Source organism: Dromiciops gliroides, chromosome 5, assembly GCF_019393635.1.
Source record: "Dromiciops gliroides isolate mDroGli1 chromosome 5, mDroGli1.pri, whole genome shotgun sequence".
NCBI lineage: Eukaryota > Metazoa > Chordata > Mammalia > Microbiotheria > Microbiotheriidae > Dromiciops > Dromiciops gliroides.
In genome coordinates, this window is record NC_057865.1 from 101,784,394 (window position 1) to 101,806,695 (window position 22,302).

Here is a 22,302-nt window from a genome sequence, read left to right on the forward strand (position 1 = left end):
TTAGGGAGGTGGCCAGCCCTCCTCATAGAATACACTGTCATCATTGATATCATGGTTACTAGGGCTGAGCTCATATGCTGGGGGTGGGGTAAGAGGCTCCAAACGTGGCAGGCTTTGTGATGGGGGTGTTTCAGACAACATTAGGTGTCCCCGAAGTCGGAGATTGATTGGGGTGCCCAAGGAGCCTTCTGTCTGGGTCATCGTACCTTCTGACCTTCCCCGCCTCTCTGTTCTGGCTCCTGTGAGTCCTGCCAAATGGTTAGATTCCCCTTCCTGAAGAGGTGAGGGAATCACAGTGTTGTAGGGTGGGGGCTCACCCAAATCTGAGTTGGGGCCCTGAGTCGATACCACAGCTTCCTCATAGTTTGGTACTTCAAAGGCTGCATTGTCCCTGAGAAGGAGATAGACAGAGTCAGTACTCCTCCAACCAACCCTTGGAAGACCCTTGGAATTCCCTCACCCCCAGTGAATCCCTTTCGCTGGTTCTTCCCCCTTCTGAACCCAGTGGCATGGGGGAGTAGGCCACCCAAATCTGAGACATGGGAGCAGGGTTGGTGGAAGGAACCCAAGGTATATATGTGCCTCCATCCATTCTCCTTGCCCCTAACTTACTGTCCTGAGCTCAAGACCCCCGAGGTATCTGTTCGAATTGCCTGGAGCCCCCATTCCTTGAAACAAGAGAGGAGGCAGATAAAGAGAAGGAGTCCACCTAAGGCGAGGCACAAATAAGCAACAGGTTTGATGTTCGAATGCTGGCCCAACAGGACAAACCCTAGGAGGATGGCGGAACAGCACAGGAGGCCTAATGGCTTCACCAGTCTCCCCCACACTTGGCCCGGAAACATTGCTCCTGCCTGGGCTCCTGAAAAAAGAGAGGCAACATTCAGAAAAAGAACAAGAGCATAGAGAGGGCATAACTAATATGATGCTATAGTTTTGTGTATACAGATTTCATTTTTAAGTGTAAAGTTATGATGGTAAGCTTATTTGCTTCCATTGTTTAAAGTCCAGTGCAGAATAAATTGCCTTTTTTTTTTTTTTGTGGAGCAATGAGGGTTAAGTGACTTGCCCAGGGTCACACAGCTAGTAAGTGTCAAGTGTCTGAGGCTGGATTTGAACTCAGGTCCTCCTACATCCAGGCTCTGTGCTTTATCCACTGTGCCACCTAGCTGCCCCCCTAATTTTTTTTAAAAAGATACATTTGCTATGTCTATACTAGTAATGAGAGTCAGGGCCATAACAAAAGCTTTGGGAGGGTTGGAAAGAGGAGTGAGAAATGGTGTCAGATATTAAGTGGACTATATTTTGCATTTTTATACTTTATTAGCAGATAACTGGGATAGATTTTAGATGTTTCATGACCCTGGGATAAGAAAAAAGTTCATATTTATTTTCACTAACTCTAACTGAAATTTAGCATTTCCTTCAATGATATAAGAACATTATTCTGGGAAGGGGTCCATAGGGTTCACCAACCTGACAAAGGAGCCCATAACACAAGGCAAGATTGAGAATCCTTGCTGTATACCAATCACACTATGGGGGTATAGGTGAGTGTAGGAGTCTGTGTGACTAACAGTGACAATACAGTCAATATTACAGAGAAGAAAGCAACCCAGAATGCTTTCTCCAGCCCTCTACCCTCCTTATTAAAGATTGAGGCCCCGACATTCCATGGTTGGAACCCCTAATATCCTTTTTCTTAGCAAAGTTTTCCAGGTTAGCCCCAATCTCCTCTACCCTCCAGTGCTCCGGATACAGCAGATATTGCCTCAGGCCTCAATGCACATAGGCATCTCTGGAATCTAGGTGAGGGGGCCTGAAGTCCTTATTGTATTGATTCACTGTACTAACCTTCCCCCTACCTCCCCACCAGCACATATGCCAGTTTCTCAGTCTGACTCTTCTCTCTCTTCCCAGTCTTTATCCCTTTTGGTTGGGGTTGTAGTCCCTCCACATACTGTGCCAGCCAGGCTCAACCTACAAGAACAAAGCACCCGAAGTACAGGGATACATGATAAGGGATTTTTAAAAGAATTAGGTCACACAGAAGCCCAAAGTCTTTGTCTGCTCTTGTCCCCCTATCTGTCCATGCCCCTTTCCTCCAGAATCTTTCTTAAGGTCTGGATCCTGGAGTCCCCACCCAGAATCTAGCACAGAAACCCCTTTCCTTATTGTCCAGGTAGGATCCCAGCCCACTGCACGAGTCTACATCTTCTCCCTCCCAACCCCTATGGCGAAATCCAGTAGCTCCAATCAGCAAGGAGCTCCTGGTCAGGGAAAGGGGCCAAGAAAAAGGGATGGTTACCTCCCCCAATCCCCAAGTTAGAGTTTCCCTTCTTTCTTCATCGTCAGTCATCAGCCTCAGGTACGTGAGTATACCTCACTTGTCTTGGGCCAGGCTCCTCTGAAATCAGGTGGTATTAGGGGAGGAGTCCACTGGCCCCACCCCTTTCCTCTGCCCCAGTCCCTAGGTTTCTTATCTCAGCAGGACACCCCTACTTTTTCACTCTTCTTGAACTCTGACATTCAGCACCACATCCAAGTCTAGTTCTCCTTTCTCCACCTCCACCCTCCAAGAGACCTTAAATGGGAGTGGCTTCTCCACCCCCACTGTCCAGCTCTTTGCAAGTAGGGGCAAAGTGTCCTCTGTCTCACAGTAGCTTTGTTCCCTGACTAACTAACTGCAGGAATTCTGTCTCACATGACGTCCAGTGTTTCCTGGCTTCTGTCCTTTATAATAGTGAACATTGTCCTCTTTAGACTAGAGTTAGAAAAATACAGGGCTCATTCGCTGGCCAAGCTAAAGGGGCAGAGGGGAAGACTGGAGCCCTCTGCCTTTAGTACCTGCTGTCCAGACCTGAATAAAGAAAACAGGAATCCTTGTACTCCAGGAATTAATGCATATCAATGAAGAAACTGGGGTGCAGATGGGGCACATCAGCTTCAGGAAAAATAGCCCAAGCTCCCAGAGTTAAGTCTCCCTTCTCTCCCTTTCCCAGGGTATATATCTGAGATAGAAGGGGAAACTGAAGATGATGTCACATGATGCAGTAGAAAGAATACTGGCTTTGGAGTCAAAAAACGTGGATTCAAACCCCATTATGGGATTTCAAGTCCTGCTACTTGGTACCCATGTACCTTGGACAAGTTACTTAACTTCTGTGGGCCTCAGTTTCCTCATCCATTAAAAAAAAAGGATTAGATTAGATAATGACTTCTAAGGCTCCTCCTAGCTCTGAACCGATGATCCTATGAGCTTGAATTCCTTATTCCGGGTGAGTAGAGAAGGGGAAGTGAAGGCTAAGAGAGTTTGGGGGTGCTGGAAAGAACCCAAGTAGCCTGTGTGTTGTGTTCTTCCCCCTCCTTCTGGTCTTCTTATAGCCCTGGTATGAGGTGTGTACTGCTGGACTCTTTCTGACCACATGAGGGAATCCTAGGGAAAAGTACTTTGAAAGGTGTGTGTTGGCTAAATGACAAGTACAACATCTTGGGCAGGGTAAGTGCTGGATGGGAAATGGAGAGGCGGGGGGGGGGGGGGGAGCGGGGGGAGCCAAAGGCCCTAGGAATCAGGGGCTAGCTGTCTCTCTGTAAAATGCTATATATAAGGTCTTATCTAACAGCATGAGGGCTCCTGATGATTGATTCCCTCTGCTTCTCCTTTGTGAAGTGGGAAGAGGGGAAGTGAAGGCTGGTACTTCCTTAGGTAATTTTTTTTTTTTTTTAGTGAGGCAATTGGGGTTAAGTGACTTGCCCAGGGTCACACAGCTAGTAAGTGTCAAGCCTCTGAGGCCGGATCCGAACTCAGGTACTCCCGACTCCAGGGCCGGCGCTCCATCCACTGCGCCACCTAGCTGCCCCCTTAGGTAATTTTTTTAGAAGAGAATTTGAAGCAATCGACTATAGCCTGGTCAGTACAGATATGACAGACCCCTCCCTACCTCCCTGTGTCTCCAATTCCTTTTCCTAACTAAACTCCGATCCCCATCTCCACTTCCCCACAAATTCTTGATAGTTTCTGCCTCACCCCTTCCTACCCTCTGGCTTTTTACATCCAAATCTGCCTCCTTCTCCCACTCCTTATAGGGTTCGGTTACTGAGAAGGGGGAAGGGATAAAACAGATAAACCTGAAAAGTCTAGGCTGAGAGAAGGGAGAGAATGTTTCATTCCTCCCATGTGTTTGATTCGACACCTCTTTATTTTGGGGTGACTTTTTTTTAGGTGTATGTAGGTTTGTCCATGCTTCTGGTAAGGGCTCCTTCCCATCATAGGACCATGTTGTAGGTAAGAGGCACCAGAGAGACTTTAGATCTGGGGGCTCTGTGAATGTGTTTGTTTGACTGTTGAATGACTATTGTATAGCCTCAAAGTGACACAAGGAAGGTCTTTTTGTAACTGAGTTATCAGCCTAAATCTCAGTTTCTCTTGTGTCTGTCTCTTGGTGACCTTTATTCAAAGTGTGGGGCTGGTGGTAGGAGGTGAGTGGTTGCCTTGGTGACTGGTCCTAGCTGAGTTGTAGCACATTTCAGAGCTGGAGGAAGCCTAAGGATCCAAACCCTCTCATTCTATAGATGAGGGAGTGAAGGCCCAGACCACTGAAGAGATTTGCCCAGATTTATACCAACTAGTGACATCCAGAACTAGGCCCTTGTGACAGCCCCCAGTTCAGCATTCTTCCTATTAGACACATTATTTTCTGACAAGGATCATAGTGGCCTTGCCTAGCCTTTTCCTATCTTTCCCCTCTCAGTTTCTGCTCCCTAGAAGCAAAGAAGTGTAATGAAAGGAACACTAGATTTGGATGGGAGGGCCTGTGTTTGAATCCTGACTCTTCTTCTACTTACTATACCATGTCTTGGAGCCAGTGACTTCTGGGCCTCAGTTCTCTCATTTGTAAGAAAGGTGAAATAAATGATCTCTAACAACTCCCAGATTTAAATCTGTGTTCTTATGATCTTTCCTACCCACTGCTGCCAGATTACTTAGTCTTTCCAGTGTTCAGATCTGAACAAGTCACTCTGATGATAAAAATATTCAGTGGCTCTTAATTGCTGACAGCATAGATTGCAAACTCAGCCTAGCATTCAAAGTCCCCCACGAATCTAGTTCCAGCCTTATCTTCCTCACTGAATTCAGGAGTCAAACTATACTCATCTCTATCTCCAAAATATACACCTTATTTTCTAATCTCCATGCCTTTCCTTATACCATTTTTCCTCACTTTTAATGAACCACCTCTGAGTTCAGACTGTGGAAGTCTTTAAGAGTCAGCTGAAAGGCTACCTACTCTGAAGCCTTTCCTAACCATCTTAGCTCAGAGTGATTTCTCTATGCTGTGAAATTTCATAAAATTTGTTCATATATTTTTTTTCTGGCTTATTTTGTATTGTGGTTATTTATGCGGGTGTCTAGATTGTAAGCTTCTTGAGAACAGTGACTGTATCAAGGGGATGGTCTGTGTCTTACTTAGCATTGTTCTTTTGAAAAATCATCATAATGAATGAATAAAAGGACAGTTCCTATCCTGTATGACCATCATTCTTGAATTCTAGGGCATTAGTGTGAAGCTCACAAGACCCAGGATGAAAACCAACTCTCCCACTTAGGACAACTCTCTTGAGGTAGGATTCGGTTTTCTCATCTTTAAAATGAGAGGGATGACTCTCCAAACTCCCCTGCAGTTCTAACAATCTATGATTCTATGATTGAGGATCGGGGTAAATGCAGAGAGAAGTGCAGATGGATTAGGGAGTGGGGGGTAGGAAGTTCCCAGCAAGGCTGTCTCCTCTGCCAGGTATCTGACTTAGTTGACCGTCTTCAATTCCTGTGCCATCTGTTTGTCCCTGAGCCCTCTATTTCTCTGTAATAATGGTCATTCCTCTGACGGCAGACATCTAGGCTCTGCTTCTCATTGTGTGACCTTAGGTAAGTTACTTTGTCTCTCCCTTGCTTTCTGTGTATGTAAAATAAGGTTGGACTAGGTGACCTCTCAAGTCCTTTACAACCCCAAATCATAGGATTTTATGATTCACACCCATGTACCACATTTGTAAACAGGTGGAACAAGGTTAAAATTCATTTCAAGGGCAATCACAAGAAAATAAATTTGAGAAAAGGCAAGCTATGGTCTGAAGGGTGTGTGGAAAGATGGAAAGGCAGTGCATAATGATCTGATTTGATATAGGTGAGTGTAGAGAGGATGAGGGCACTAGTGGCCTTAGGTGGATTATATTTGATTCCAGCACCAAATGTATTCTTTTTTTTTTAATGTATTCTTATAAAGAACACAATACAAGATGATCTCAAAGCTCGATGTAAGTCTCTGCCCTAAGAAAGAAGACCTGATTTCCAAATTCCTTGAACTTGATCCTGTCTCCTATTTTGTTGTTGTTTCTGTCCCTTTAGCCTCAGATCCCTTATTCTACACACACAGCCTTTGGTTCCTGATCTATCCCTAACTTCTAGTCATTCCCCATCTCCCAGCCCAGCTCCTCCACCCAACATTCTATTTATCAAATACAAATCACAGGAAGTCAGAAGGGGAAAGGAGCCCCAAAGCCTTCCAGTTCAACCCACTGCCTGAAAAACAAGGCACGTATGCCACACCTGGCAAGTGGTCATGTAGGCTTTGCTTGAAAACTTCCAGTGAGGTCGAAGCAGATGGTGTTGTCTCTGAGATGTTCTCCAATTTACAGTCTTCGTCTCCTATGGGGTTGTTTACATATGGTCTCTCCTATCAGACTGTGAGCTCCTTGTTTGTTTTGCCTTTCTTTGTATGGCTTAGCTCAGTGCCTAGCACATGGGAAAGCACATGGAACTGTGAGTCCCAAGCCAACAGGCCTTGGTGCAGGAGGGACACTCAATAAGTGCTTGTTCATTGACATTGAGCCCAAATTTCCCTCGTTACAACTCCTAACTAACCAATGCTCCTCATTCTGTCCCAGGAGGGATTAAACAGAATAATTCTAAGATAGCTATTATATCTTTCTTAACTTCTTTTCTACAGAATTACCATCCCTAGACCCTTGAGCAGATCTTCATATGGCATGTTCTTAAGGCTTATTATCACCCAGGTGGCTCTCCTCTATTCAATATCCAGCTTATTAATATCTTTACTGAAATATGCTGACCAGAATTTAATGTAGTATTCCAGCCTGTCTTTTGTCTCCAACCATCTCCACTTTATCAGAAATGAGTAACCCACTCCTGGCTCCTCCCTCTGATAGGCAAGAATCTGGCCTCAGCATTTACTAGATGCATGACCTTGGGCAACTCACTTAACTCATTTGCCTCCATTTCCTCATTAGTGAAAGGGGGCAGTAATAATAGCACCTACTTCACAGGGTTGTGAAGATCAAATGAGATAAAAAGTGTAAAGCGCTTAGCACAATGCCTAACACGTAGAAAACACTATAAATATCATCATCATTATAACTATAGTCTTGCCAGGAACCAGGCCACTATGCCACTTTCTGCAGTCTCCTCTCCATGCCCTTCTCTTTCCAATGTCCATGTGTTGTCTTCTTCCATTAAAATGTAAGGTCCTTGGGGCAGCTAGGTGTCGAAGTGGATAGAGCATTGGCCCTGGAGTCAGGAGGACCTGAGTTCAAATCCGGCCTCAGACACTTAACACTAGCTGTGTGACCCTGGGCAAGTCACTTAATCCCAATTGCCTCACCAAAAGAAAAAAAAATTAAATTAAAAAAAATGTAAGGTCCTTGATGGTAGGGCAATCTTATTTGTTTTCATATGAATCACTAGCGGTTTTAGCAAGGTGCCTGATATATAGTAAAGGCTTAATAAATGCTCTCTCTCCCCACATCTCTCTCTCATTTGGGGGCTTTCTGCAATCCCCCTAGTCTATAACTGAATGCTTGTTCTCTAATAGACCTACTTAGCCTCCCTACTATTTTCATAATCCTACATGTAGTTTTCTTGAGATGATCACCCCTCTCTCTATCTGCTCAATTTCTTTCTTTATTCTTCAGTTTCCAAAACAATTTGATATTTCCTCATTAATTACTAAAATTGCAACTTCTTAATAATTGATTAGCTCTGAGCCTCCAATCCAGTTATTAAATATTATTTATTTAATAAACATGAGAAGCCTCTTTTCCCTTAAGTTCTTGTTGATCTCTCTATCTTTATTACCTCTCTCTCTGTTTCCAATTCCTTAGGTTTAAGGTTACTGGCTATGCAACTTATTAAGAGTAACAAATAATAAAAAAAAATAAGTAATTAGTGGGGCAGCTAGGTGGTACAGTAGATAAAGCACTGGCCCTCAGGAGTACCTGAGTTCAAATCTGGCCTCAGACACTTGACACTTACTAGCTGTGTGACCCTGGGCAAGTCACTTAACCCTCATTGCCGCCCCCCCCCAAATATATGGGTGTGTGTGTGTATATATATATATATATATATATATATATATATAATTATTCATAATATATAAGCTTTGAAAGTCACTTCTAACTATCCCTGGTATTTCTGACTTCTAAATTTTGGGAATACAATCTCATCTTTCAGCTTTCTGAGGATGTCAAGTGAAGTCTCTTCTCAATAACTCACCGTTTCTTCACAAAACACAAATTAAAGTAATTTCTCTCAGGAAAGAAGTTATCTTAGTCCTTTTTCTCTGTGCTGTCAGTTTCTCTCAAGTTAACACAATCAACAGTTTTTCCAGAATCATAATCAGTCCCCTCAGATTCCTCAAAGAATGACAGGTATGCCACAACTCTGCAAAATCCTTTTAACAGAAATAACTACTGTTTCTGAGGGACAACCTGTTGTAGCTGTTGTGTAAGGTATAGTCACTGAGCTGTAAAATAAAAAAGACAGGTACTTGTACCAGGTGACTTCCAAAGTTTTTTGGCAACTGTAAGATTTTATGTACAAATGACAAATATAAAATAATACAAGAGTTCATGAAAAGCTACACACAAAAAAGGGCTTTTTCCTATTTATGTTTGAATTTTAACAAGAACAAGGTAGGGTCATTCCACTGCTGGGGGAGAAGGTTCTAATATTAATGGATGACAAAAGGAAGACAATCACTCAACTCTTATTTTTCTTTGTTATTTTTCCATCAAGGAAGATAATATGGCAAGAATAGATCAAAAGAGTACACAGCACAGTACAGCAACTGGATCCATGCATGCCTAAGTCTGCAGACCCAGACAAATAACCACCTTATATGCTTTAGGCCTCCAAATTTGCAGATGTGAGTGGGCACATTTTAGGAAAGAAATTCACAAGCTGGAGGATATCCAGAGGAAGACTACCAGACTGTTAAGGAGCCTAGAGACAATACCATACAGGCATAAATTGAGGGCTCTGATGAGGGTTAGCCTAGAGACAGGAAGCTTTAGGGGAAACATGTTAGCTGTCATCAGGTATTCAAAAAACTTTTCTACAGAAGAGGAATTGGACTTTTTTCTGCTTGGTGCTAGAGGGTAGAAGCAATGAGTGGACATTGGAGAGATTGACGCTTCAGGTACGGGAAATGATCTTTTTTGTTTGTTTTGGGCAAGGTAATCCTAGTTAAGTGACTTGCTGGGGGTCACACAGCCAAGGGAAGTGATCTTAAGAATTATAGATAGGAAAAAAGAGGAATGAGATGCTTTGGGAGGGAGTGGGTTCCCCATCACCAAGTCTTCAAACCTGGCTAACGACTTCTAAGGAAGTTTCTGTTTAGGTATGGGTTAAACTAGATGGCTTCTGAGGCTGATCCCAGCACTGTGACTCTGTATGCTCTTACAACCACTATTCATATCTCAGTCATAATATAATTGGGTCCCTTTGGCTAGAGGCCAATCAATTCCCAATTCATTACTTCTGAGTCCTGATCACTCCAGGGAGCCTCTAGCTCATGGCAGCTATTTCCTGAATACAATCAAGTCTCAGGCATGGCCCACTTTTGGCCTGTACAGTTTTGACCTTTCATTAGAGCTGGCCTAGTCTCAGTCCCTCTGACAAATCATAAGGACCAAATGAGTCAGACTGATGGTTGACCAAAGGTAGTGTTCTCCGGCAGCTTTTCAGGTGAATTATATGTGGGTATTAGAACCACTTCAACAGATTCTTTTTGGCTGTTTCCACAACTCAAATCAATTCTGAAGAACAAACATTTGCCACCAGTGAGGATATTCAAGACAGGCAGCATATGTTCAAAGTCTTGGCTTTTGCTGCAGACTGTCTATAAGATTTTGGATAAATCCCTGATTCAGGCTTTTTCTTTGGTTTTTAAATTCCATACGAGTGATTTTTCTTCCTAACACCTGGCTCCTTCCTGTGGTAAGATTATTGGAATTGGGATGAGCCACACCTGGCCTGCCCTGAGTGCTGCTGATGTCAGCAGGAGGAACCACTCTCCACAGGCAGTTTTGAAGGACCTCCCCTCTTGGGGGAGGAAGAGTAAACCCTCCCTGAGGGGAGCTCAGTCTCTTTCGGAGTGACTTTCTTTTCCAGTGGTGCAAGCAGCAGCAGCAGCCGCCACCGAGTCCTTTGGGCCCTAGCTGAAAAGCTGGTTTTCCATTGAAGCTACGGACCCCAGGTGGTGAGTTAATATACAAGCCCTGCTCTTTTGAATTAGCTGAACTGGAAGTGAGTTTGGGGATTGTATTGACTTAGGTTAGAGTTAGGAGGACTATCCATATTCCTTTTCCCTATTCCCTTGTCTTTGATTTTATTATTAATTTCCCCTTTGCTGTTTATTTCATTCCCATTAATAAAACCTGTTTCTTTTGTAGAAAAGAGGCTGTTAGGCTCCTTTCGGAGGGGAGGGAGCTTTGGGCCTAGAGGTCCCTCATTATTTCCATGATCCTAATATTACGGTGAGCCACTCAATTAACTCTCCATATATTAAATTTGGCCCTCACATTCCTCTGTTGTGTGGACTGAGAAGTTATGGAGACATCCTTTATGTGGACTACAGAGAATAAGTGTTGACACAAAATGAAGTAGACACGAAACACACCACAAAAGTGGGAAATTTATTTTGTTGTAACAATGAAGTCTGGAACCCTACCTAAGGCACTGGTGAGCAGAAAGAATAGGAAAGCCTCAGGACTTAAGTTCAGGATGTGGTCTCTTTTTCCCACAAACATGAGACTATGGGAATGAAGAACCCTAGCATCCTGGATTCCATGAAGGGGACATTGTAGAGAGGAAGGGCCTGGCTCCGAGGGCTAGGCAGCTTCTCCTTCTAGTCAGATTGCTGAGAGTTTGCTTTTCACAGTGCTGGGCACCGGACCCAGCCACTGTTCCCCTGGATGGAGAAAACCAAGCACATTCTACAGATAGTCCTTAAAGAAGGGACATTGTGGGTCCTGGTCAAGCGTGCTACCCACCCATCATTCTCTTCCTTTCTCTTACCCACAAAGACCAAGGGAATTCTTATAAGGGGCCATTCTTGGGTTTAAGGAGCAAATGGCTTCTAAAATATACATGGTTTCCCAACAACAGAATTGCTTCTACTTAAGATAGAGCTTGTTCTCATTTGAAGTATCCAGTACCAGGCTCTGCCTTTTGGAAATTAAATGAAAGCTTGTTGCTCAAGAATACCTGCTTCTGCTAAGCCTTCCTCAGTGGCAGGTAGGCAGGGCTGTGGGGGAAGGAATGTCAACAATGGTATGAAGGGGAACTAGGTGGCACAGTGGAAAAAACACTAGCCCTGGATTCAGGAGGACCTGAGTTTGAATCTCACCTCAGACACTTGACACTTACTAGCTGTGTGACCCTGGGAAAGTCACTTAACCCTTATTGCCCCTCAAAAAAAAAAAAAAGAAAAGAAAAAGAAAAAACAATGGTATGGGAAAGTGTCTCCAACTCACCTAGCAGGTGGGCCAGCAATTCCAGCCTGTCAGAACCAAAGAGGATGTGGGATTTGTCATCCATGTGGAACAGTACAGTGGGCAGCCCAAAGGCCTGGAGAAAGAGTATTCCCAATACAATACAGAAAAGGCAAGGAAGAGGACCCTTAAGGGTAGGAGTCAATGTTGACTTAGATTGATGAAGGGAAGTAGGGGTTGGGGGGTCTAAGATCAATGCAGATGGCAAAAGATCACACAGGAGATAGGCAGGAAAGCCCATCTCTCAACATTGGTCCTTCTCTATCTCATCCCTTCTATCCCTATCTCTTTTCCTCATTTCCTTTCTTTCCAAGGTAGCTGAGACTGGTGAAGAATGGGAAAATGTTCTATTGGGAAGGTGGACTTATGGGAATAAATTCTAAGGTTTTTTAGAATTCCTTAACTGGTAAGGATCATGAGCTGAATTTTTTGGGACATGGGGGACCAAGGCTCCTCACCCCATATTTGCAGGCTGTATCTGTGGTTTCTCTTAGCTTCTCCTTCACCTCTTCAGTTGAACACCTTTCTAGTAGACCTTTAGCCTGTTCTTCAGAAAATCCTGCTTTCTCTGCAGCCTGTGGAAGTGAGGTAGGTAACAGATCATAGTTGAGTGGGGTTGGAGGGTTAACTTCTAGATCTGAACTCCTCCTTGTCATGGATCTCAGGAATACTCTTTATTCTCGAGCCAGAAACACACATGTACATATATTACATATATGCACACATATACATACATATCTCTATCTATCTGGCTTACATATATGCATACACATACTTACATTCATCCATCTATCTATCATCTAGCTTTGCCCCCTGATAGCATCCTAATAAAAGGCCTATTCCCTTTCATTGGAATTTGGGGCTATTCAACATCTGACAGAACATGTAATCCATTTTTCGACAGATAAGGAACTTAGGCCTAGAGAGGGAAAATTACTTGCCCAAGGCTAAAGACTTTGACACAGAGTTTCAAAGGTCTCCTAACTCCTAGTTCGGGACCCTTCTTTCTAATATTCTTTGCTTCCTCCTTTCAAAATGCTTTCGTCCAAAGGTCCTCAAACTTGAGAAAAAAGTCAAACTTTGGAGAAGAGGGCCAGGTAATGAGGGACAGCAGCAACTGACCTGGAGGTGGGTCTACCATAAAGCCTGGTCTATCAGGTGGGAGCCCTTGCTACAGTCCCTGATCCTTTCTGCTCTAAGCCCCAAAGTATCAAGAAATGATCAAGACACATGCTTAACATTAGCAAATGCTAATAATTGTCAAGTGAAGAGAATGGTGCTCTAGGAATCAGGGAGCTGGGTCTGAATCCTGGTTCTACCATTTATTAGATATGAAACTCAAGCCAAGGTATTTGAGTGCTTGGAGCCATAGTTCCCTCACCTGAAAACTGGAATGATATTTGTGGAGTTGTTTTTGAGGAAGGTGCTGGTAAACCTTACAACTCTATATACCCAAGAGTTTGATTGAGTCTGGTTAAAGATTGGCTTCTTTTTTCTCTTCGATGAAAACAATCTGTTGCTTTATGAAAGTTTTCATTCTTCTCTTTGTGACCAATAGAAAGATTCCTGTTTTGAGCTATTCTTTTTTTTTTTTTTTGAAGTGAGGCAGTTGGGGTTAAGTGACTTGCCCAGGGTCACACAGCTAGTACGTGTTAAGTGTCTGAGGCTGGATTTGAACTCGGGTCCTCCTGACTCCAAGGCCAGTGCTCTATCCACTGCGCCACCTAGCTGCCCCTTGAGCTATTCTTGTTTGTCTTTCAGATCAATAAATAGTACTAATTTTACCCCTTTGGCTTCTTGTGATATTACCTCAGATTTTCCCTGTGCAAGGAAGGTTGGTTCTTAGAACTTTTAAAATGATGAGCACCCCCTCCTCCATGGAGCTGCTGGATGTCTTCCCTCTCCTTGTCTGAGTCTTCCTATGTATGCTTCTGCCTTTCTTCTCTCTTTTAAAAAGATTATTATCGGGGCAGCTAGGTGGCGCAGTGGATAAAGAACTGGCCCTGTATTCAGACCTGAGTTCAAATTAGGCCTCAGACACTTAACACGTACTAGCTGTGTGACCCTGGGCAAGTCACTTAACCCTCATTGCTTCGCGCAAAAAAAAAAAAAAAAAGATTATTATTATTTTTTTTTACCAGTGAGGTTTCTTTTCAAATGAATTTCTTTTTTTTTTTGGTGGGGCAATGAGTGTTAAGTGACTTGCCCAGGGTCATACAGTAGTAAGTGTCAAGTGTCTGAGGCCGGATTTAAACTCAGGTCCTCCTGAATCCAGGGCCGGTGCTTTATCCATCAATAAATTTCAATTGTGATTTGTTTCACAGGCAGAGATTTTGCTGTTGATCTCTTCTACCTCCAAGCCTGGCCTCTACCCTTCAGTCATTTATGCCCTGCTTCTCAGATACCTTAACAACCCAGAGTGCAATGCTATTTTCCACCTAAGAAAAGTGATCCTCATTTGTCCTTCAACAACCTCAGAATTCGGTTAGGGGAAATAGGGGCAAGAGCTGGGATACTTACAATCTGGATACTCTGGGGTTCTGTGATATCTTCATCCTGGGAGTAATGGATAGAATGCAGAGTTGGGTAGTCAAGAGAAGGATTGGCATTGGATGCTGAGGGGATATATGTGGCTATGGATATAGGTACAGGGAAAATATTGGTGCTGTGTAAATCAATCTGATGGAATACTATAAAGGCACAGAGTCACAAGAATGGAGCATTATTTGTCTTCTGGAGGGGGAATGTTTTAGAGAGTAGAATCCAAGAAGTGGGGAGGTAAGGTGGGTGGGATCTCTGAGTGCCTCACCCGTGACCAGATACGCATCCACAGCTCCCGTGACACTTTCTCCAACATTTCAGGGTTCTTTATTTCAACGGAGCTGAGGAATCGCATGGCATCCAGGCTCCCTGAAGGACAGAAACCAGAGATATGTGGGCAGTGAATATAGTAATAATAGTAATAATAAATTTATGCAGTACTCTTAAGGTTTCCAAAGTTCATTACCACATTTTAATCTCACAACAACACTATATGGTAGGATTCTAGATATTATCATCCCCATTTTACAGATGAAGAAACTGAGGTTTAGAGAGAGGTTAAATGACTTTCTCATGTTCACAACATGTATTGTGTTAAGAGGAAAGATTTGTACCCAGGTCTCTCCAGACTTCTCGTCCAGAAGCCAGTTTGCTATAACACACTGACTCCTCTCCTATGATATTATTTCCTCTCTTTCACATATATGTGTGTATATATATGATATGTATTATATATTATAATTATATTCTGTTATGTAATTATATTCTAATTACTATACTGTTATAATATTATAGCATGTAAAAGATGTTACATTTACTTTCTTGTTTGATTACTATCTCTTCCCTCTGGGTTCACTGGAATCAAGTTTTCTTATTGTCGGGCATCTCATATATTCCTATTTCTATTCCTTCCCTTTCCCTTCTATTTTTCTACAATTCCCTGTTTATGCAAGCCTGTTCATTTAAGCAGCCAAAGTTCTTTCCATACTTAGAACATGTTTTCTAACTCTCAGTATCCCCTAGAGCCCTTCTTGCTAAGCCCTAGCCACTCAGGCCTCATCTTTGGCCCACTATTTCTTTGTCTGAGCCCCTTGCCCTGTCATGCTCCATCTTCATTCCCTTCCTTCTCTCCCCCCACCCACACAAACACAAAAGGTGTCCACCTTTATCTATGACCACTCCTCGAAGATCCCTGGGAATCACAAGGGGAACTTGGTAAAATTCTGCCAGGTATTGGAGTTCATCCTTCAGATATTTCTTTTTTCGAGGTACAAAGACAGGCCGTAGGTTCCCTGCAGGTGAGTCATTTAATTCAATTCTACAAACATTTATTTAATAACTCTTTTGTGCAAAGCAATGTTCTAAGCTGTGGAGATACAAAAAGCAGTGTTTATGTTTTCTTTTTTTTTTTTTAAGTGAGGCAGTTGGGGTTAAGTGACTTGCCCAGGGTCACACAGCTAGTAAGTGCCAAGTGTCTGAGGCCGGATTTGAACTCAGGTACTCCTGACTCTAGGACCGGTGCTTTATCCACTGCGCCACCTAGCCGCCCCTAGTGTTTATGTTTTCAAGGAGTTTTCATGCTAGTAGCCATTGAAGCCTCTGGAGAGAGAACACCCTACCTTTAACAGATTTTAGAAAAAGGGAGCCATTTTCTACCCGAGGCCAGAAAAGTAAAAACCCACAGGGCCCAGATCCTTTGACCCTTCTTTTTTTTTTCTGTCTACACCACCTTTCTGGGCACTCGGATTCTCTGACCACCACACACTTTCCCTCGGTATTCCTCCATACCACTGTCCCTCATTATCCCTGCTAGGAAACTTGGACGCAGCTTCAGGCTGATGTTCCAGATGTTCTGGTACCGGCACAGGACCTGCCAGGGGAGACCAAAGCGATTATGAGCTGTGTGTGGCCTTTTAGGACCTGCAAAGGGGACCCTGGAAACAGGAGTATTCCTAATTCCTGGCCGCTGGCACTGGCCCTCTGGGGTGGGGCTGGAGAATCTGCTGGTTCCAGTTAGCACAGTTTCTCTCTTTGTAGGCTCATCCAAATCAGGCCACGCGCCACCCAGGGCCTGGGGAATCTACCTCTCCCATAGCCAGGGACTGACTCTTCCCTCTCATCATTCCCAAGGGATCAAGGGAGGTTGGGATTGTCCTGAGGTGGAAACGACTTCGGTTGTGTGGTGTGAAGGAAGGAGGGGGGGCCTCTCTCTCTGTCTATGAAGACAGTGGGTCAACTTGGGATAAAGACCGCAAAGGGAGTGGGGGTGGGGGCGGGGCACACGACATCCGGCTGTATTTTCTCCTTTTTCCTAATTTATCTTTTAAAAGTAGGAGATAGAGATGCCAACCTCATTGATTTTATCCTTGTCACCTCTCAGCCCTACTCTCTTTTCGCTTCTCCGTCTCCTCATCACAAACCCAGCGGCTAGGAGGTCCTGGGTCAGTCCAGGACTAAGCCCTGCCCCGGCGCCCTTCTCCTTCTCGGCCCCAGGCCCTAAGCCCCCTCCTCGATGTCCCCTTTCACCTCGAAGCCTAGCCAAGAATAGGGGGACAGCAAATCGTAGAAGAGCTCCAGCTTCCTCGGCAGGCGAGACATGGTGGCGGCTCCGGGAAGACGCGAGGACCCGCTGCGGCTGCGGGCCGAGCTCCTCGTCTTGGGTGGGTGGGTGGGGGCACAGTGCTCTTTACCCCTCCGCCCACCCTATAGGTTCCCGGTGGGATCCGCCCCTGGAGCTGGGCCACCCTGATTGGGAGGAGGAGCGCGCAGGAGCCTGGCGACTGAAGCCGGGGAGGAGGGGCCACGTGGCCAGGCCCTGGGCTCCCGCTGCGAGTTTCTCAGCTGGCCACGTGTGCGGGGTGGCGCGTGGGCGAGGCACCTGCGCGCTGCGAGAGCCTCTTCTACCGCCCTTAAGTGCATCCGAAAACGATGCTGCCTTTGCGTGGCCTTGTTTATTCACTCGACGACGATGTTTGCTTATTACAGCGATTCTCCCCGCGCATTACTGGAGCCAAATAAATATCCCGGCCATAAGGGTTGGTGTGTGCGTGTATTCAAAATCACCCGCCGGCTCAGGACTCCTAAACTTGCGGCCCCGTTGGATCGTAAGCACCATGAGGGCAGGGGCTGTCTTTTGCTGCTTCTTGTATCCCCAGCATTTACCACATTCTTGGCCCGTAATCGGACCTTAATAAATATTTATCGTATTGAATTGAAGTTTCACCAGAACAGGGACAAGGCTCCTGCTTCAATTCAATTGCATTCATTTTCGATTCACATTTATTACTCGAAAACTGTACCCTCAAAGCCTAGTCAAGAATAAGGGAACAGCAAATCGTAAGCAAGCTCTGGCTTCGTTGGCGGGCTTGACATGGTGGTGCCTCTGGGGAGAGGAGGGGTCCCACGGCAGCAGGGGGGTGGGGCTCGATCTTTTTTTTCTTTTTTTTTGGGGGGGGCAGTGGTGCTCTCTACCCTTCCTTACATCCAATAGGTTGCTATGGACAAAACACTATACTAGGTATTGGGAATTTAAAGACAAAAAGGAAAAATGGTATCTTCTTCAGACTAGTGGTACAACGTGTAAATTGTATTTACTTCTCTAAGATAATTGAGCTGGGAGAGAAGTGAGAACATGATGATCAAGGAAGGCTACTTTGAGTAAGTGGGACCTGAGTAGATTGATAGTTCTTTCCCGAAATTGTCATTTTGTTTTGATGACTGTTCTCAGAGCTAGGGCAAGTCCAGGAAGGGGAGATCAAGGAGGGAAGAGGTGTTTATGCAGGCGGAATGGCATGAAATGACTGGCAAGTGACTTGGTGGATCTGGGTCCAGGTAAGATAAAATAAATGCTCACCAGGCAGCCCCCATTACACGGACGAGAACTTGAGTTCCATGGAGAGGTGGAATTGGGATGGCAGAGAGATGGCCAGAAAGTGGCCCTCGGAATCACAGGCGTCAAATGCCTGGGCTTAGCATTGGCTGGTGCTCAAAGTACATGATTTGGTTTGAAAAGGGGATCCGGAATAGTAAAATAAACGATGTTACCCAGAGAAACCAATATTAATGTAGGAAGGTTTAAAAGACAAATAAAAAATCTCCCCCATTTTGTTTTGTTCTGTTCTTTATTAAGACATGACTAAAATATCTCCACTCAAACAGCAGGTCACCTTCCAAAGAATAAAGATTAATCTTGGAAGTGCCTTGCCACAGACAGAAGATGAGGAGTCAAAAAAGTGGTTTCTGGAACTGACTGCCATGATTGTATAAAGCAGATCACTTAACCTTGCTAGGTCCCAGTTTCCCAACTTAAGAAATGAGGGTCCTTTTCTTTGGACTCTAAAACCCTCTGGTAGCTTTTGGATGTTGGTAGGTTTCTTCACTTCTAAGGCGCATTTAAGAAAATATGTTAAAGCCGCAGGTTTTGAAAGTAAATTTGGAAAGTCTGAATTCACTGCTTTGTACTCACAGCAAAGTCTTCACAATTTCAATCTTATTTCCCAGTCGGAATGTTTGAAGATTTTAACAGTTGTTTCTGAGCTAGAGATCAAATAAGGAGAAAGATTTATCAGTATTTTGAAAGAGGTTTTGGAGAACTTGCCAGAATTGAAAGGACTATGAGAGCTGATCCCTACAGCAGAGATTCACAGAAGTCCCGATTTTTTTTTTTTTTTTTGACATGTACTTGAAGGGAAGGAAATAAGATTTATATAGCACTTATGATATGCCTGGTCTGTGGCTCCAGTAAGCTGCAGCATGTGCAGCAGCCACACATTGGGTAAAACCATCTTGGCAGATGGCCTAAACCAGGTTGAGGGTAACATAAAGTCCTCATACTTATCTGTGAGTTGGGGGGGGGGTTTCCCCCTCGCAGAATGGGCTGATGGGAATAATTTGTTCCAAAGGGCATGAAGGCAGCAGAAGCAGGTGAGGGGAGCTTAGAGCTTGGTCAGAAGTTGAAGACGAGAAGATCATCTACTTCATCCTGGGCCATTGTCAGTCATCTTGATTTTTGTACTGCTACTGGACTTGATGGCCCTGGATAAGAGTGTGAGGCTGAGGACTTTCTGTAACTGCCTTACTTAAATCCAGTTTAAGTACCAGTAAAGACACCACCTCATGATCACCTCATTGGTTTTCTTCAAAAACAAAGGACTGAGGCAGCTACGTGGTGCAGTGGATAGAGCAACCAGCCCTGGAGTCAGGAGGACCTGATTTCAAATCCAGCCTCAGACACTTAATAGTTACTAGCTGTGTGACCCTGGGCAAGTCACTTAACTCCAATTGCCTCATTAAAAAACAAAAACCAAAAAACCAAAAAAAAAAAAAAAAAGGACCACCACCAACAACTATGTGCCAGGCACTCTACTAAACACTTTGCAATTACTATCTTATTTGATCTGTGCCACAACCTTATTATCCCCATTTTACAATTGAGGAAACTGAGGCAAATAGAAGTTAAGTGACTTGTCCAAGGTCACATGGCTTAGTAAGTGTTTTAGGCCACATTTGAACTTGGGGTCTTCCTGACTTTGTTTGGTTTTTCTGTGGGGCAATGAGGGTTAAGTGACTTGCCCAGGGTCACACAGCTAGTAAGTGTCAAGTGTCTGAGGCTGGATTTGAACTCAGGTAGTCCTGAATCCAGGGCTGGTACTTTATCCACTGTGCCACCTAGCAGCTCTGTCTTCCTGCCTTTAAACCCAGTACTCTATCTACTGTGCCACCAGCTTCCTCTCAATGTCACAGGCAACTTCAAGACTATAAATTGCAAAACAGCTACTGATCTGCCTTGGCAGACAGTGTTTCTCCACTTTAGGGAGCACCTGAAACTGATCAAATCACAGATCTAGGTCAACAAAACTGATGGCAAAATCTCCTTATTAAAATAGCATAATGTAAATAAGTACTAAGCATCAACATTTTTATAGCAGCATAAGACATTTGAGTTCTATTCACTGTATAACCTTGGATAAATCTCTTCACCTCTGAGTCTATTTTTTCTGTTTGCAAAATGGGGATAGTAATATATGGACTAAGAGGAATTATGGTGTATAGAAAGTTGGATTCTGAGTCAGGAAGACCTAGGTTCAAAACTAGCCTCTGCTGTATGACCCTGGGTAAGTCACTTTACTACTTAGTGATCCAGTAAACTGAGACTAAAATTTGTAGAGTAGGTGCTGATCTATATTGTAGAAGAATGTCCCCCTTGGGAGCTCCCTCTATTGATAAAATAATAGGGCCAGCAAAATATAAAACCAAATCAAATCCATACAACTTATGCTGCATACCTCATAATGTAGTGAAGAAAAGGTATTATAAACCTTACCTTTATACCCTTAACACTTAGAAAATGCCTAGCACATATTAGGAACTCAAACAATGGGTAACTAGGTAGCAAAGTGGGTAGAATGGTGGGGTTGGAATTGGGAAGAATCATCTTCCTGAGTTCAAATCTGGTCTCAGACATGTAATAGCTGTGTGACTTTGGACAAGTCACTTAATCCTATTTACCTCAGTTTCTCTTCTGTAAAATGAGCTGGAGAAGATACCACTTGGTAGAGTATCTCTATCAAAACCCCAAATTAGGTCACAAAGAGCCTGACACAACTGAACAACAAAGAGCTAAACAATGCTTCTTGACTGAATGACTGACTGAGGATCAGTGCATGAAGCCATAAGGGACTGGTGATTTCATCACATGATTTAGTAGGTACACATTGTAGGGAGTTTTCTGTTATACAGGGTCAGAAAATTTTATCTTCAATTCATTTCAATTGAATTGACATTTTTTTTTAAAGGTATGTATCTCACTATGGTATGGAGTTACTCTGGGCTCTTGAAATTTTGCTATCAAGATGTAAGATCTGGGGGCAGCTAGGTGGCGCAGTGGATAGAGTACCAGCCCTGGATTCAGGAGGACCTGAGTTCAAATCCGGCCTCAGACACTTAACAGTGTGACCCTGGGCAAGTCACTTAACCCCAATTGCCTCACCAAAAAAAAAAAAAAAAAAAAAAGGTGTAAGAACTGGCACGTTCTACAAGGCTGGAAAAATTGGGGAAAAGCCAAACTAAGTTCTGAGAGGCTTACCATCCAAAGGATGATTTTTAATTGTTTTTTTTTTTTTTTTTAGGCACAACAACCCATGGGAACCGTCTCCTAAGGTGTATGGTTGAATTGTGAGCTCCTGGAGGGCAGGGACTATCTTTTGCCTTTCTTTGTATCCTCATGGTTGAACATAGTTCCTGGCACACAGTAGGCAGTTGATACATTTTTTTTGACTGACTGATTGCGCTAGGGGTGGGGGTGTGTGATCATATCAATGAAATCATAGGTCTTTTGAAATATTGAAATATGTTTGAGGCAATATGCTAGCTTGGAGCTTTAAAGGTTCTTGGATTTGGGGCTATTCTTTGTCTATCTCCTTGCCCTGACGGAGGAGAACTGTATTGTCTTGAGGGCAAGTAATTATCAGAGATTACCACCAATGTTGGGTAATTTGAATTATGTGACCAATTTGGGGAACAAGTAGGGTGCTGTGTCAACTCTTGAATAAATGGAGAGTTTTCTTAGGGGCTGAGGACACCCATTCTCATTGTCAGGAGGGAGGACATCAGAGTTTTTGGTTTGGAATACCTGAAGCTGGACTTGGTGATAGGGAGGGTCTTTCCAAATTGTAGTTCCATACCTGACCCTTTTGGGGATGTCTGTGAACTCAGAAGCAGATTGAACAGTGGTGAATGGAACCTTAGTAGGGCTAAGGCTCCTTTGGGAAGACTTATCCTTGGTTTGGGGCATGGAGATCCTGGAGGATGGGGAACTCTAAAATTTTATACACCTTAGTGAAAGACATCTATGCTGAGGAGGAAAGAGCAATTCCAGGTTAACTACCAGAGAGCTGTACTGGGAGTCACCGG

General features: G+C 43.9%; 2 protein-coding genes across 6 annotated transcripts in view; both read right to left on the minus strand.

Moving 5' to 3' along the window:
• LOC122729117 (glutathione S-transferase kappa 1-like) overlaps window positions 1-22,302 on the minus strand; it is a 27,114-nt gene continuing 4,812 nt past the window's right edge. Inside the window, exons 1-8 of one of the 5 annotated variants that reach the window (XM_043967801.1) lie at window positions 16,918-16,989; window positions 16,180-16,261; window positions 15,555-15,683; window positions 14,660-14,760; window positions 14,371-14,406; window positions 12,309-12,425; window positions 11,833-11,926; window positions 11,022-11,267 (exon numbers count right to left, since the gene is read on the minus strand). In XM_043967801.1, the coding sequence (XP_043823736.1) occupies window positions 11,209-11,267; window positions 11,833-11,926; window positions 12,309-12,425; window positions 14,371-14,406; window positions 14,660-14,760; window positions 15,555-15,683; window positions 16,180-16,261; window positions 16,918-16,989 (690 nt within the window). In that variant the 3' untranslated portion in view covers window positions 11,022-11,208. Of the gene's footprint in view, window positions 392-612; window positions 863-11,021; window positions 11,268-11,832; window positions 11,927-12,308; window positions 12,426-14,370; window positions 14,407-14,659; window positions 14,761-15,554; window positions 15,684-16,179; window positions 16,262-16,917; window positions 16,990-22,302 lie in introns of those variants that run through there. The other 4 variants (XM_043967798.1, XM_043967803.1, XM_043967802.1 and 1 more) reach the window with 4 other exon arrangements.
• Window positions 18,521-22,302, minus strand: part of GSTK1 (glutathione S-transferase kappa 1) — a 20,964-nt gene continuing 17,182 nt past the window's right edge. The window contains exon 8 of the mRNA XM_043967806.1: window positions 18,521-18,927. Within this exon, the coding sequence (XP_043823741.1) occupies window positions 18,881-18,927 (47 nt within the window). The 3' untranslated portion in view covers window positions 18,521-18,880. The remainder of the gene's footprint in view (window positions 18,928-22,302) is intronic.